General features: G+C 45.2%; 1 protein-coding gene across 1 annotated transcript in view; it reads right to left on the minus strand.

The window, feature by feature from the left end:
• Positions 1–7,396: 7,396 nt before the first annotated feature.
• Positions 7,397–15,644, minus strand: part of ift27 (intraflagellar transport 27 homolog (Chlamydomonas)) — a 73,697-nt gene continuing 65,449 nt past the window's right edge. The window contains exons 6-7 of the mRNA XM_084318643.1: positions 8,651–8,760; positions 7,397–7,859 (exon numbers count right to left, since the gene is read on the minus strand). Coding sequence (XP_084174769.1) covers positions 7,755–7,859; positions 8,651–8,760 — 215 coding nt within the window. The 3' untranslated portion in view covers positions 7,397–7,754. The remainder of the gene's footprint in view (positions 7,860–8,650; positions 8,761–15,644) is intronic.

A 15,644-nucleotide genomic window follows, 5' to 3' on the forward strand; every position in this document is an offset into this window, starting at 1 on the left:
CGCGCACTAGGATAGCTGGGAAAACACACAAAACAGAGTCATGACGACCATGTTTTCCCAAATATCCTGCCCCTCGCGCCAATACACAACTCGGCTGTCTCACGGGACAACGAGCAGTATCACAAATGCTAGCATTAATGCCTGGCAGTGCAGGCCCTACCTGTGCGTGACCTAGCCCGACAGCTAGCCGCCGCGCGACGTCCCTCAGTCCGCTGTCACGAGACGAGGAAACCCAGGACAGGCCCGATGCGCTGTTAGGCGAAAACCCAACATTGTGTAATTTCTCTCTGCATTTCATAACAACTAGTTCATGGAGTGCACTGCAGCGTCCATGTTGGAAACAAAAAAAGAGGAAGGGGGAGTGTGACCATGTCCGGCGTCATATAGTAGGACGAGGGGCATGGCCTGGTCACGTGCATGAGAGTGCAATTGTTTGTTCATGAGCACAGTAGGTGCTGGAGATAAGAGATATCTCATTATGGCTAGAGCGAGACGCGATTGGCCAGTATGATAATATAAAAGTGTTTTCAAGGTTGCTTTGTTTTTGCCTTTTGTTATTGTTTCTGCAAGATACTCTCCTGGGTTTTTGTTGTGATTCTTTCCAGCTTGGTGATTGGAGAAATCTATATTCTGCATCTCGACCGCCCAGGAGCCTGGACACTGTGTTCCCGACCACATTTATGTGTGGACTAATGTCTCCCTCTGGGGGTTGGTTGATGTAATAAAGATTGTTTTTTTGTTTCCTCTGATCAATGAAGTTATGTTTTTTGCAGTTTGATATTAGAGACAGTAGTCTACCCGTATTCTGCATGTTAAATTATAGGTTAAATTAGAGTTAATAGTGTTTAGAGGTTAAAGAATGATAATATTTGTAGTTATGATAAGTGATTATGATTAATTATCAAAGAGGGGAGTGTCATGGGAATATTATCATGTCATTATAGATCTGTGTTGAGATATCATACATATTCTACCATTGTACAACTTGACTGGGTTAATACGCTCAGATAACTACTACAGTGTGTGTGTGTGTCTCTTGTTGGGACTTCAAGGTTGTATTTTCTTTTCCTAGCCAGCCAAAGCAAGCTGGTGTTATTACTTCCTCTCTACTGAGAACCCAGTTTGTTTATACTTTCATCATATCTGATGTATAATGTTACATCTTGCAAGTGTGTATTAATGTTCGTTCTGCCCAGACCTCTTGGTCACTTTGCTGGTCAGACTCAGTGTGTGAACACATGTTGTCTCTGGTTGTAAACTGAACTTTCATTTGTGGCCACAGATGAAATAAACAATGTTTTCTATTTTTAATAACGACTCAGAATGATTTATACAAACGTCTCATCTTTTTGTCCTTTAACCTTTTCCATAACAGAAATGATCTAAGTGGGTGCATCATGACGCTTGTCGATTAATTGGGGAGCGACAAGCGGCCACTACACAAGATATACAAATATACAGTACTGTTTAACACATTGACTGCCACGCTTCTATCCATCAATGTATGATCACTGCCACCAGTCTAAGCCTATGGAGATGTTCACCTTCTTTGCAGGGCTATAACTTTTTAAATTGTATTGCTAAATTGACATTACTATGGCCCATTCAACATCGATTATCTATGGTTCAGGATGTAGGAACGTTATACTTTTTCATTCATAGATTCTTCCAAAAATACCGTCTAGAATATAAGTATGTTTTTATCGTTTTCTGCAGTAATTCCTAGAACGTGAGTTATAGGCATAAACGCATATATAGATGATCAACTGCCGTTTGTTGCCGATACACGCTATATTAAAAATTTCAACTGTACATGATCCTAAATGTTATGACTCATCATGCGCGGATGAGCGGGGGGGGGGTCGTTTATAATGCCGTGATCGTCAGTAAATGCTTTATGTAGTATGGGTTGATTTATTGATCAGATGGTTTATAAATAAAGAAATGTACAATCGCCTTGAAAATAACGTTACTGTCCTCTTACCGTTCGCCGATGAGACTGGAGGAAAAATATCCCACTTATTTGATGTCGATCGACTAGATCCATTTCCGGTTTGTATGGCGCAATAAACGCCCAAATCATATCGATTATTGAGTTATGGCAGCGATCCATATACAGGGATGTGTGTCTAGAGTCCCGCAACAATATGTGACTGCCGGACGGATTTCCCAGATGCACCGAGATCACCAGATCCATTTCCGGTTGTAACTCGCCCGATCATCCACCAGGCGGCGGTATTGAAGCGTTGCACTGTTGTGCAGAGTCCCACTGTCTCAGCAGAGTCTGGGTGGCGGAATTATGAATACCATGGCGAAAAAATGAAATATGATCTCAATAACGTCGTACGCCGTGGCTTGGCAGAATTCGCATGACCAGCAAACCCGTCGTACAACGTGATTGCCGGTCAATGTGTTAAGCGACAGAGTTTCTAAAAGAGAATATATACATTTGAGGGGGAAGAAACTTTAAATTGGAGGGGGTTGGGTTTGGACATTTACCGGGGCCAGTTTCGAATTGCAGCCTCCTATAGGTGCTCTTTGAGAGCGGTTTTGAAGGTGGGTAAGAATTTCACATTATTTTACGGCTGTGGGTAGGGCGTTCCACATTGTTGTGGCATAATTGTGAAACGTGTTTAGTCCCTTGTTTGAGCCGAATCTGGGTTGAACATGATTTGTGGAACGCCCTCTGGTGTTGTGGTCGTGGAATTCACTGACCTTTGGGAAGTATTTCGACATGCACATGGGTATCTTAGTGGTGTAGTGTATCTTGTAGACCAGACCCATTGCAAGTTGCTGTACTCTGTCTTCTACTCTAAGCCATCCTAGCAGTGGCGGCTCTGCCACTAGGGGCGCACGGGCGCCGCCCCACCTGCTGTTAAATCAGAGAAGAAAATAAAACTTTTTAGTTTTTTGTTTTATAGCCCTATAAATAATATAAACATGTTTAAAATGAATAATATTTACTCATTTTAAGTATGTTTGTATTTCCAATGCACAATATAACGTTATTATCTCAAATAAAAAACACTCGTTTTCCTGAGCAGGAAGTGACATCACGTTTTTTTTATTTCTTCGTATTTCTCGGCCCGGGCTAGACGCGATAGCGCTCTGAGTGCGCGTCACAGTTTGATCGCTGTATCCGTCACAGCCAATCAGTGCATAACGCGTTGTGCGTTGAAATATGACTATTATGTTGGAATCCGGGCGCGATTTGAAGCGGTCTAGCCAGTAGCGTCAAGAATTTCTGTAGCCGCATTTCGCGGAGACGCTCTCTGATTGGCCGACGCCAGTATTTTTTTCCGTAGCAGAATTTCACAGAGACGATCTCTGATTGGCCGAATCCAATTTCTAATGTTCCAATTCTAGCTTATTCCTAGGTTGGTCCGTTGGTGGTATAGAAAGTTGTGTTGTTGTTGATGCAGGCAGCTGTTTGTCTTAGAGCGTGCCGTGACTGCAAGTTCTTTAGACTGTTAAGCTTAGGCACTCTTTCAAAGTTGGTTAAGGTTAGAGTTTGTCTTAGAGCATGGCGATAGAACGCCAGGTAGTTTGCAGTCTGTTCGAGCGGAAATGGACAAAGGAATGAAGTACTTGTGACTGTTGTGTGGTGCTGCTAACTGCTAACAAGCTAACACTTGGCTAACAAGCTATATGGCGGATGCAGTCTGGACACAGTGGACAGTGGTCTGGAATACATCAACAGTGGATTATACACTACTTTATCAAGGCAAGCCCTCCTGCCCTGGACGTGTCAACTAAACAGTGAGTCTCTCTCTCTCTCTCTCTCTCTCTCTCTCGCGTTTGGATTGAAAATACGTGGATTATGGCTTGTTCAATATCGTCTATGTTTGAATGAATGAATGAATGAGAACTTTATTAACAGATTGCAGAATGGGTACAATACAGTACGGCTCAATACACACAATTGTTAAGGGGATGCAGACCAGAGAAAGACGTTTGTCTTGTTTACATCAGGGTCCCAGATTTTCGATTCATATCGATAGTTTAATAGCTAGCCTTGGCTCGTTTAACAATATGCAAAATATGTGTACAGCCCTGTACTCATACTGAAGTTATTCTTGGTATATAATAGGTCTGATTGTGTAACGAATCGATTCCACGTCGCGCTGTGTGTGAGAGAGAGAAGGAGAGAGGGAGAGATCTGCCTGTGTTTGGAGACGGAGCGAGTTTTGTTTCTAACTTTTCTATTTATATATTGTTTCAAGTTGTGAATTAGACTATACTTTATTTGACTGGTTGTGTGTTGTTGTAGTAACAGCTGAGCGACTCGTTCATAAGAGCCGATTCATTGCCGTGAGCGTGAGTCGAATCGCTCACGTCTTGCCATGAGTCGGTTGCGTGGTACTGTACATGTTTGCAAAATGTTTGGTATAGCGCCCCTAGTGGCGAAGCATCCACGGGCCGCCACTGCATCCTAGGTTGTCAAAATGGGCAGGGGTGAGGTGGGTTCTAGGAGTAAGGTCAAGCAGTAGTCTGACCAGTTTGTTTTGTGATGTTTGTAAACTTGTTTTTAGTGCCTTTGAGGTATTTTGGTACCATGAGGTGCAAGCATAGTCTTAGTACCCTTGAATGAGTGCTCCTGTTAGAGTCTTCAGGGTATTCTTGTTTACCAGAGAGGAGATCCGGTACAAGAATCTTGTTCGTTGGCTGACCTTTTTTATTAAATTGGTTGCCATTTTGTCACAGGAAAGATTTGCCTCTAGGATGGAACCCAGGTATGTAATTGCATCTTTCCTTGTGACAATATTGTCACCCACTGTAACAGAGAAGCCGTTGGCCTTGCTGAGTTTGTTATTTGATCCAAAGAGAATGGACTCTGTTTTACCCAGGTGTAATGATAGTTTGTTATCAGCGAGCCAGGTGCAGATTCTGCCGAGTTCAGAGCTGAGGGCTTTTTCAACTTGCAACTTGTCCCTGTCAGAGACCAGCAGGGCTGAGTCATCTGCGGACAGGAACAAGTTGCAGTCACAAGCTGATGAGATGTAATTTGCATAAATAATACAATGAGCTTTACATTCAGACCAGGCAATAATTTTTTAATGAGTGTGTGTCTCCCCGGTAAATGATATGTCATTCTTAAACTCTCGCGGTCGCCTCTCGGTTTACAGGCCTATAATTCAACGTGGATAATAAACCAATGAAACCCCAAACGTAATAGCCTAGATTACAGTCCACGTTTCTTACAAAAGGATTAAGACCACGTTTAACGGTTATTATAGGGCACGGCCGGTTTGAGTGTACGCATAATGAGATAAAACCACTGTGTGCGCTGTGGCATTAGCGCGAGTGCCCTACTTGAATGGCGCTGGCCGGTCATGAGAGGCAGGCAGAACAAGGATGCGGCTTTGACCCCGTTTGAATGGGAGGCAGCTAATTAGAGCGGTGATTACTGGTTGTTCGCGACATGTCGGGGAGCGACTGGAAATTATGTGAGGGCTGCAGCTGGGGAGGCGGAGAGACAGATGGTGATAGATGAGAGTCATGGTGAGAGATGAGAGAGAGATGGAAGGGGGAGAGAGAGAACGATGGAAGAGGGAGAGAGACGGAGAGATGGAAGAGGGAGAGAGAGAGACGGAAGAGAGAGGGAGAGATGGAAGCGGGAGAGAGAGATGGAAGAGAGAGGGAGATGAAAGAGGGATAGATAGAAGAGGGAGAGAGAGAGACGGAAGATAGAGGGAGAGGGCGAGATGGAAGAGGGAGGGAGAGAGAGGGCGAGATGGAAGAGGGAGGGAGAGGGCGAGATGGAAGAGAGAGACATGATAATAAGAACAAAGAGAGGGAGATGAAAAAACACGAGAATGAGGGAGGACAATAAACAAGCGTACAATGAAAAAAGATGACAAAGAAGTGATACTGGGTGTCTGAAGAAAAGAGAGCGTGTGGGCTGTGATGAGCTGCGTGGTGTTGTATAGCATGGGGAACAACCCTCTGAGTAGCCAGTGTCAGTGGAGTGTCTCCAGATGTCTCTGTTCTCTAGCGTCTGTCTTTGGGAGAGACGTGTTTGTGTACACAAATTCTTATCAAAGATCTTTTCTTTTTTTTTACATTTACATTTAGCGGACACTTTTATCCAAAGCGACTTACAAGTTCTGTACAACAGTGTTGAACTTGAGTGCTAGTCTTGAGTGCATAGTAGAATAGACATATTAGCATAGTAGGTAGTAATATAAGCAAGGTAGATTACTAGCAAAGTGCATAATGGTGAAAGACAAGGTTCGTCTTCATCTTTCTTATCTGTTCTCCCAGCTGTTAACAGATGTTTGTGCTAACTAGCTACCTGGGATGGGTACCTTTCACATTTGAACCGATACCGGTACCTGTGAATCGATACCGGTACCCAACGGTACCTTTTTTCGGTACTTTAGTCTCAAGAAATTTTATTTACCTACCTCAGTCGAAAAAAAAAATCCAAACCTCAAATAACTACAATTTCGACAGTTTTCGGCTCGTCATTGCTCCGACTGCTTTGTTGTTGAATCAAGTCAAATCCTAGGTAAGCATATATTGTGCGTGTGAACGTTGACATGAAAAGAAAAAAGTAAAAAAAAAAAAAAAAAAAAAAAAAAAATCGGTTTCTCACTTGATTCGATACTCGGTAGTACCGACGTGTTTCGGTTCGGTACCTCAAAAGTACCGAATTCGGTACCCATCCCTAGTAGGTACCCAGCATGTGGTTCAGCCGTGTCACAGTTAGGGTCCCCTCTCAATACATTACACAGTGTAGTTGCTGGTAAGAACAAGGGGAAATCTATTCTTTAGACAAAAACTATATTCGCATAAACTATTCGATTTTTTATAATTTAACGACTTTTAGAATATTAAAAAATCGATGTCCATCCCTAGTATTGATAATGCTGATGCTAGAAATAATGTCACTATTAACGCCTATAACCCAGTGTTGTAGTCAAGTCACTAAATCTCGAGTCCGAGTCGAGTCTCGAGTCCAAGTCCGAGTCACCAAAGAAGAGCCCGAGTCGAGTCCCCATTACCCAAGTCCGAGTCATCAAGGTTGAGTCCACTCCAGTCTGGCAGTCAAAGAGCTGACATACATTAAACATAAATGACACAGTAGTCACCGTTTCAAAGGAAGTTTATTTACTTTGTGACACAATAGCCAAACAAATGCACTAGCCATCGATATCTTATGCCAAATGATTAGGGCCTATTACAAAAAAAAAATAAAAAATTACTCAATCAATTAACAAGTCCGAATCAGAGTCTGCACCTTCAGAGTCCGAATGAGGTCAATACTCAAGTCCAAGTCATCAGCGCTCAAGTCCAAGTCGAGTCACGAGTCCTGAAAATCGGTCCAGACTCGAGTTCTACAACACTGCTATAACCACACTGTCAGCACATAAAAAAAGATAACAGCAAATGGTTTATTACTGTGCAAAAACAACTTTATTCACAGACGGTCAGCATGATATCAGCCAGATACAATAATTATTCTCCACAGAACAATTTAAACAACAGGAGTATTTACAAAAATAAAGTGGGATTCCTTGTAAAAGCAGCATTTTCCAAACGTCCAAACTTCAAGCTGCTGAAAGTGTTTGTGTTCCCCAGAGGGATAGAGTCGGTGTATTGCCTGTACCGTGAACATTTATTCTGCTCAAAGACAAAATCATTTGTATGGTTGTATGTGGTACTGTTGGACAATCTGTACAATTAATGTGACGGTTCTAAGCTCTGTCCTTCAGAAGCAGCCTGAGATCCTCCTCTGGTCTCAGGGAGATCTAGACTAGTTTTAGGTTGTGGATGGTCAGGCGCTGCTCCTGGTAGTGAGAGTGGAAGGCCTGCGCTAGGCACAGGAACGGGGCTTCACAGTTCTCCATCTCCTTCTGCAAGACACACACACACTAGGATTGGGTACCGTTGCCATTTGAACCGTAACCAGTACTAGTACCAGTTTCTGGAATTCGGTATCGGTACGCAACGGTACCGTCTGTAATAACAAACAAAAAATACTTCTCAATTTCAACATTGTTATTTCTTTAGAACATTGTTATTTGTTGTTGTAACACTCCGTTGTAACACTCGGACCGACCGACCGACCGACCGACCGACCGACCGACCGACCGACCGACCGACCGTGAGTATTTTCATTTTAGGGAACTTTATACTTTTACTCCACTACATTTCAAAGGAAATATTGTACTTTTTACTCCACATTTATCTGAACCCATCAGTTACTAGTTACAGTACTTTGAAGAAAAGGATTTTGCATAGAAAACATGGCAAAAATATATGAAGATTATGTACTTTCAATCTGAAGCCTGTCAACTTCAAGAGGACGTAATCAGAGCAGCATAACTGGACCACATATCACTTTAACATTAACCTTTAGACGTCAGTGGATGGAGGTTTGAACGCTCCCAAGCACTGGAATACACAAACGTCACGTATAATGCATACTTTTACTTTAGATACTTAAGTACATTCAATTGCAAATACTTCTCTACTTTTACTTAACTACTCAAGTAGAATTTGAATGGGGGACTTTTACTTTTACGAGAGTACTCATTTATCTGAGTATTTCTACTTTTACTTAAGTAAAGGAACTGTGTACTTCTTCCAGCACTGTGTAGTACTGGCAGCATACAGTGTTGTGTTCATGTCTGAGTGCACTCACAGCAGATGTCTCGTGGTACTCCAGTCCCTGGCTTTGGGCCCACTCCTGGGCTGTTGAGGCCTGCACTTCCCTCCTCACAGACAGGTCAGACTTGTTGCCCACCAGGACACCTGAAACAAACACAAACACACAAACACAAAATTAGGTGGCTTTCCCTTATAAAATACATATACACCGTTATCACAGATATAGTTACCACATGGTTCATATCTCATATCTAAAATGGTTAATGGACTGCATTTATATCAGCTTTTCTCCAAAGCACTTTACAATTTGTTCCTCACATTTCACCCATTCACTCACACATGAAGGCGACCGTGCAAGGTGCCAAACTGCTCATCAAGAGCAGTTAGGGGTTAAGTGTTTTGCTCAAGGACACTTCGACATGCTGCCGGGAGGGAGGAGCGGGAATTGAACCGGGAACCTTCCGATGACCAGACGACCGCTCTACCACCCGAGCCACTATCGTCCCTTCTAGATGCCGCCCACTTCCCATTCAACTGTAAAACTACATCGAAATCAAACCTCACACATTCCGTCTCCATGCGGTAAAGTGATCCACGGAGGGAGATTTGTGTACCAACGGAAATCTGCCATTTTAGATTAGATTCTCATTTATTGTCATTTATACAGCAGCACAAGTACAGTACAACGCAAATAAGTCTGGCATCCAACCAGAGTGCAAATGTAACAGTAAAGTGCAATAGTAACATACAATGTACAGGTGATTAAGCTGGGTATAAAATATATAAATAAGTACTACCTAATAACTACCTAAATGGACAACGTATAATGTATGACCTATATCACGCCATATGTACCTTATGCATACTGCACCTGTGTATACTGTGTACTTACTTACTCATAGATTATAGTGTATATTGTAACTATATCTATTGTAATGCAAATATAACTGATATGGGCATACAGACCCTCATCTGCACCTTGGTTTACGCTGCCTACTTGCTCATATGCGTATACTCAGAGTTAATTATATTGTTATATTGTTAACACTGCCTATTTTAATTTCTAATGTACTATAATGTTATGACCTGTATCATGTCTTCTACTATCACCATGTACCTGTACCTCCCCTCCTCCATGTTGCTATGATGCCTGAATTTCAATCAATCAATAAAGGAATATCTTATCTTACTACTGAGTAATAGTGCTATCAGATGTATACAGTATAGAGTTGTAGTATTAATATATAGTCATACTGGCCACTGCAGCATAACTAGTAAGAGTACTGTAGGTAAAGGATATGGACAGATATAGATATAGTATCGACAGACATGTAAAAAGGACTATAGGCAGGTTTGTACTGATACATGTGGGTAGATATATGTACAGATGAATCCGCTTCAAGGTCCTCGACCTGGCATATCACACAGCGAAGGGAATGGCTCCCGCCTACCTCCGGTCAATGTTCTCTAACTACACATCCTCAAGACCCCTCCGCTCTACATCCTCTGGCCTCCTCAGACCCACTCCTATCCGAGCTCCGGGAGGGTCATCAAAGAGAAGCCGCCTATTCTCGCTCCTCAATGGTGGAATGAACTTCCCACCACAGTTAGGACAGCCGAAACCCTTCGAATCTTTCACCGTCGACTAAAGACACACTTCTTCAATCAATATCTGAATTGAAAAAAACTAAAAAAAACACTAACCTTCTTTCTGTCTTATACTATCATGCACTGTTCCTACTATACTAATATGTCTTTACTACTATGCACTCAACACTGCAGCACCCAATTTTCAACACTTTGATGAACATTGTTACTCAGCTGTAAGAGTTGTACCCTTCCTGCTGACTTGTCGTACAGAACTTGTAAGTCGCTTTGGATAAGAGCATCAGTTAAATGACCAAAGTGGTAAGAATATATATGGTAAGAATATATATATATATATATATATATATATTAGGGGTGTAACGGTATGTACCTCGGTATTGGGGTCACGGTTCGGTACGAGTTCGGTACAACAGAAAAAAAATATTTATAATTATTATTATTAACACTTTGAGTGCAGACGACGTGTATTGTCATCTTATCATGCCCCCCGTTGAGTGCCGACGACGTGTATTGTCGTTTGATTTTTTTATTAGCAATCTGAATTCATATTTCATCAACCGAGTCTCCCGTTGGTACAGCAGACCTTCTAGGAGCTCAGATGGGAAAATACCGCCCCCTATCGTCTATCCCTGTGTAACTGCAGGCCATTCGATTATACTGCTGGCTCTGTGGAGGTGGAGCACTGGCTCCACTGTGCTGGCAAGCCGTCTGATGATGAGGGAAGTGATCACGGGTTGGAAAGCAGCGTGGAATATATATTTACAGCAGCCAATAATCAATCAATAAATGCAATCGATATTTGGAATGGCGATCAGGAATTGGAATAATCTTTTTGGAGAACATCTGATCTAAGGTAAGGAGTCTGTTACCAGTTTTAGGATAATCAGAGCTGTATTCACTGAGATATCAGCATGTGCCGTGTGTGTGTATATGTGTGTGTGTGCGTGTGTGATCTTGAGGAAATGAGAGAATAGATTTTTCAGCCTGCTTCTATAGCGTGCATAAGTACACATATTGTTGTGAAGGGCCAGATTAAACCGAATATATATATTTATTTATATATATATATTTAATTGTATTTGTATATTCTCTAATATTCCCTGATATCCCTTGTATATTCCTTGTACAATATGCATTGAATATCCATTCTAGCCTACTGAACATCCCATAATAGTCTCCATTCTACTATTGGTCGAGACCTTGGTGCCAGGCTGCCATACCCCTCAGACCCAGTTCAAACGTACCGCTCCACATGTACGAACAAGTCCTAGTTCCGCGTAGGAATCTGACTACCGCACCACTAATGGGACTATTTGTTCATAGTGCGTATATATACTGCGCTACTAAAGTAGGACTTCCTTTTCAGTCCAGTTTCTTACCCTCCAATAGAGTCACAGACGTAAAGCCTCCCCGCGACGCCACGTGTGGGAGTAAGGCCAAGTTCGCCTACCATCGGTATTGAGACATCGTGTATATTAATATTTGAATAGTCATATTTGGCACTATATCGTCGAGTTGGACGTAGTCTATTAAGCTAATAATAGTCTGTTAATATATAGTGCTTCGTGCGGTGAGAATACTACCGTAGTCAGTACCCCATCGTTTCGGGCAGAGAACTGGCTGCTTATCCAGGGTGGTTGACCCCACGTGAAGCTGCACCCGAGGAGCCCCAGAGCCGACGAGCGAGTGGACCTGTATACCGGATTATTCTACCGACGACAGCCCGCCTTCCCAGGCACGGATTATGCTTTGTATACTTTGATTATTCCATGGATAAAGACCCCCGACACTGCCGTGTGTTGGAACCCCCCCCCCTGGAGAGGACGCAAGGTGAGGAGACGCTCTGCAAGACGAGGTCGCTTCACGTCTCTCCCCCGTGGACCGGAGAGAGCCGGCCCACAAAGAGTCCACCTGCTTTCATCTGTGGTCCAAGGATCGCCGGCGCATTGAACGGCACTACAGTGGGTTCACCTGGGATACCCTTGGCCGGATGAGGCAGCCGGATTCTACCCCCCCCCCCCCCCTCCTACTCCTGTCGGCTTACAAGCGACCGGATTAACCCCCCCTAGTGTGTCCAGTATATAATCATTAAAGTATCATTGCTGTTATTCCTTAAACTATTCCAGGTCGTATATGTACCACCTGCGCCTTCAGAGATTGGACATTCTCTATTGATATACCGACGAGTACTCTTGCCATAAAAGTGCATACTAATTTCCATTCATAAATGTGATTGATTTGATTAAGTGCTTGCTCTACACACCATCGCTGTGTAGAAATAAAGACCTATTTCTAATTCGTACATTTGTGTTGGATCCGTTTCATCTACGTGACAGTGTTCATCATAATATATTTATGCTGTGTACTGGGTGGCCGAATATTAAGTACAAAGGTAGTGGTAGTAAGTATCATATCTAGTAATACAGTCAGGGAATTGTACCCCTCAGTTACAATTGGTCCTTCGAGCCGGATGGTTATCAGTGTAATATTAATATAGTGTTATTAATATTGAAATGGCCTATGATGAACACTCCACGAAACGATCCTCCTAACCAACGCCCGCAGCGCGAACGACGGCTCCCTCAGTACTTAGAGGCTTACGCTGTCAGTCAACAACCTAGTCTTCTACTAACAGTAAACGCGGTAAAACTAGAAAGTAAAAGTATGTCTAACCCCAATGCCCAGACTACCCCGACCATAGAGGCCCCTACGGGCTCTAATGTAACTGACCAAGTTCACGGTGGGGACCAGTGGGAACCAGACATGACTTCACACCCCGCCAGTACTGAAGAAGTAGTCCCAGATGAGTCCCGGGAGGAATACAACGCTACCGAGAGAGAACTCGGCACGGAAGAAGACGGGGAGAGCACCGTGGAGATAGAGCTCCAAGGCTCCGCAAGGAGTACCCCGAGGGAAGGCTCCCCTATACAACCGCCTTCTCCCAGCGAGGCAGAGAGGACCCTACAGCAGGCCTTCCTCATCAGCCTGAACGCCGCTGCTGAACGCGACCGACTGCAGATCCAGCAGCGGAGCGAAGAAGAGCATATACGTCTAGAACTAAGACGCATTCAGAGAGAAGAGAATGTGGCCCGAGACCGAGCAGACAGCCAGCGAGCAGCTGCTGGTGCTCTACGGGACGCAGAGCGCAACAGACAGCAAGCGCAACTAATAGAACAGCTGATCAGACGGACAACACCCTCTCCCTCCGCCAGAGGCTCCAGGAACTCGTCTAGACACACCTCCAGGGCGGCATCCCCTAGCCGAGTAAACAACCCTGAACTTGACCAACAGACGAGGTCTATACCCCCCACAGACCACCTCCCCCCACCGGTCCAAGCGAGACCTAGCAACCGGGAAGGAGCAGCATATCCTGTGGAGAGGCTAAACCAGAGACTACAAGCACTGGATGACCTAACTGAAGACGAAGAGGAAGAGGAGGAGAACCACGCCCGACGACAGCACAGTACTCTACCGGACCAGGAGGTCCGGTACAGCCCAGGCTATACTCCCGCGGAGCTGCGCTACAGACCCCCGACTCTATACACGGGTGAGCACGACGCACGACCCGCACCGAGGAACAGCACCTGGACAAGCGGGCCATGGTACACTGCCGGTACCAGCCCATACCAAGGAGCGGGAGGAGACTCACCTAGGAGGCCTCTCCCCCAACGCTCGCCGATGTATCCACAGTCAGCGTCATACATTGGCCCGCCTATGGTACCCGACTTCACCCAAGAGAACCGGGCCCAGTATACGGAACTCCGCATGTGTCTGGAGACCATGTTGGTGGATGTATTGGATGAACGCCATAAATACGCCATCCTACTGAAGCACTTAAAGGTACCCCGCGCACATAATATAGCGCTCGCCTACGCGACTTCCACCACCCCATACACAGCAGCGCTGGTAGCATTGGACCAGAGGTATGGGCGCATATGGGATTACGTGATCCAGGAGATCCGACACATCGACCGCTTACCCCCAGCAATAGACAATCGAGCACTGGACGACCTGTCCATCAGAGTGCAGTCCCTGGTAGGGATGTTGGGAGCGCAGAGAGAGAAGGGGAGGCATGAACTTTACGCCAACTCAAATGTGGAAAGGATCTTGGAGAAGCTGCCGCCCGCTCGACAGGAGCGTTTTAGGCTACAGAGGGACCACCGAGACCCGAATGGCCCCGAACCGAACCTCCTCGATCTAGCAGACTTCCTGGCGAGAGAAGTCAGCAGCCTACGGCTAGATACATTCGGACGGAGCACCCCTGGCTCCAGAGAAGGAACCAGACGACTAAATGATGGAAGAAGATCGGTGACTGTGATGCACCAATCGGAGTCAGTACCGAGCAGCAGGAGCCACAGTACCCCCTCCAGAACGGAGAAGTGGAAGATAGTGTGCCCCTACTGTGAGAAAGAACACTGGCTAGCGCAATGTGACTCCTTCCCCAAGCTGAACGCGGAGGAAGCAAGTCAATGGATAAAGTCCAACAAGCGCTGTTTTCGCTGTGCGCGCTCACACATGGCAGCCGAATGCCGCTTAAAGAAAAGGTGCACCAAGTGCGATGGAGCCCATCTGGACATACTTCACGACAGTAACAGACGGCGCCCTTCACCCGCACCATCCAGCAGCAAAGCGAGCGTCATGTACATCGATCCCGCCAGCAGCAGTGGAGCCCGAGTACTCCTAAAAGTAGTGAGTGTGACACTAAGCTACCAGAATAAAGTCCTGGACACTTACGCCGTCCTCGATGACGGGTCAGAGAAGACCCTGCTGCTCGCCTCCGCTGCGGCCCAGCTAGGGCTGCGGGGAAGCGAAACCCAAATGACAATTCGGACAATAAGACGAGATTTGAAGACGATAAAGGGCGAGAATGTCTCATTCTCTATCGCAGCAAGCGGCCAGCCTGAGCGACGGTACCAGATTACAGACGCTTTCACCAGCCAAGAAATAGGACTGTCGCGGTACACATACCCCGTCGCCAAGCTGATGGAGAAATATGCACATCTGCGCAAGTTACCGATCCCGCTCATAGACAATGCTATGCCGACCCTGTTGATAGGCTCCGACCATGCAGACCTCATTGTCCCGATAGACCGGGTTCATACCGGACCCCGAGGCTGTCCTGCAGCAGTCGAGACCCGTTTGGGATGGACTCTCCAAGGCCCGCTCGCCAAATCTCTCAACCGAAGTACAGCCACTAGATGTCTCCACTCCCGAGTCACAGAGGGAGAAACCGCACTCCTGCAACACGTAGAGCGGCTATGGACCTTGGAACAAATGCCCTTTAAGAACGGAAGGAAAGACATTCGCTCTAAAGATGACATTTACGCCATTCACCTCCTCGAGACAGGGACCAAGAGAGTCCCGGTCAACGGCGTGTTGAGATACGCCACGCCACTCCTGCGGCGAGAAGGAATGCCTAC

This window comes from Notolepis coatsorum (assembly GCF_963971535.1).
Source record: "Notolepis coatsorum genome assembly, chromosome: 7".
Classification (NCBI taxonomy): Eukaryota; Metazoa; Chordata; class Actinopteri; order Aulopiformes; family Paralepididae; genus Notolepis; species Notolepis coatsorum.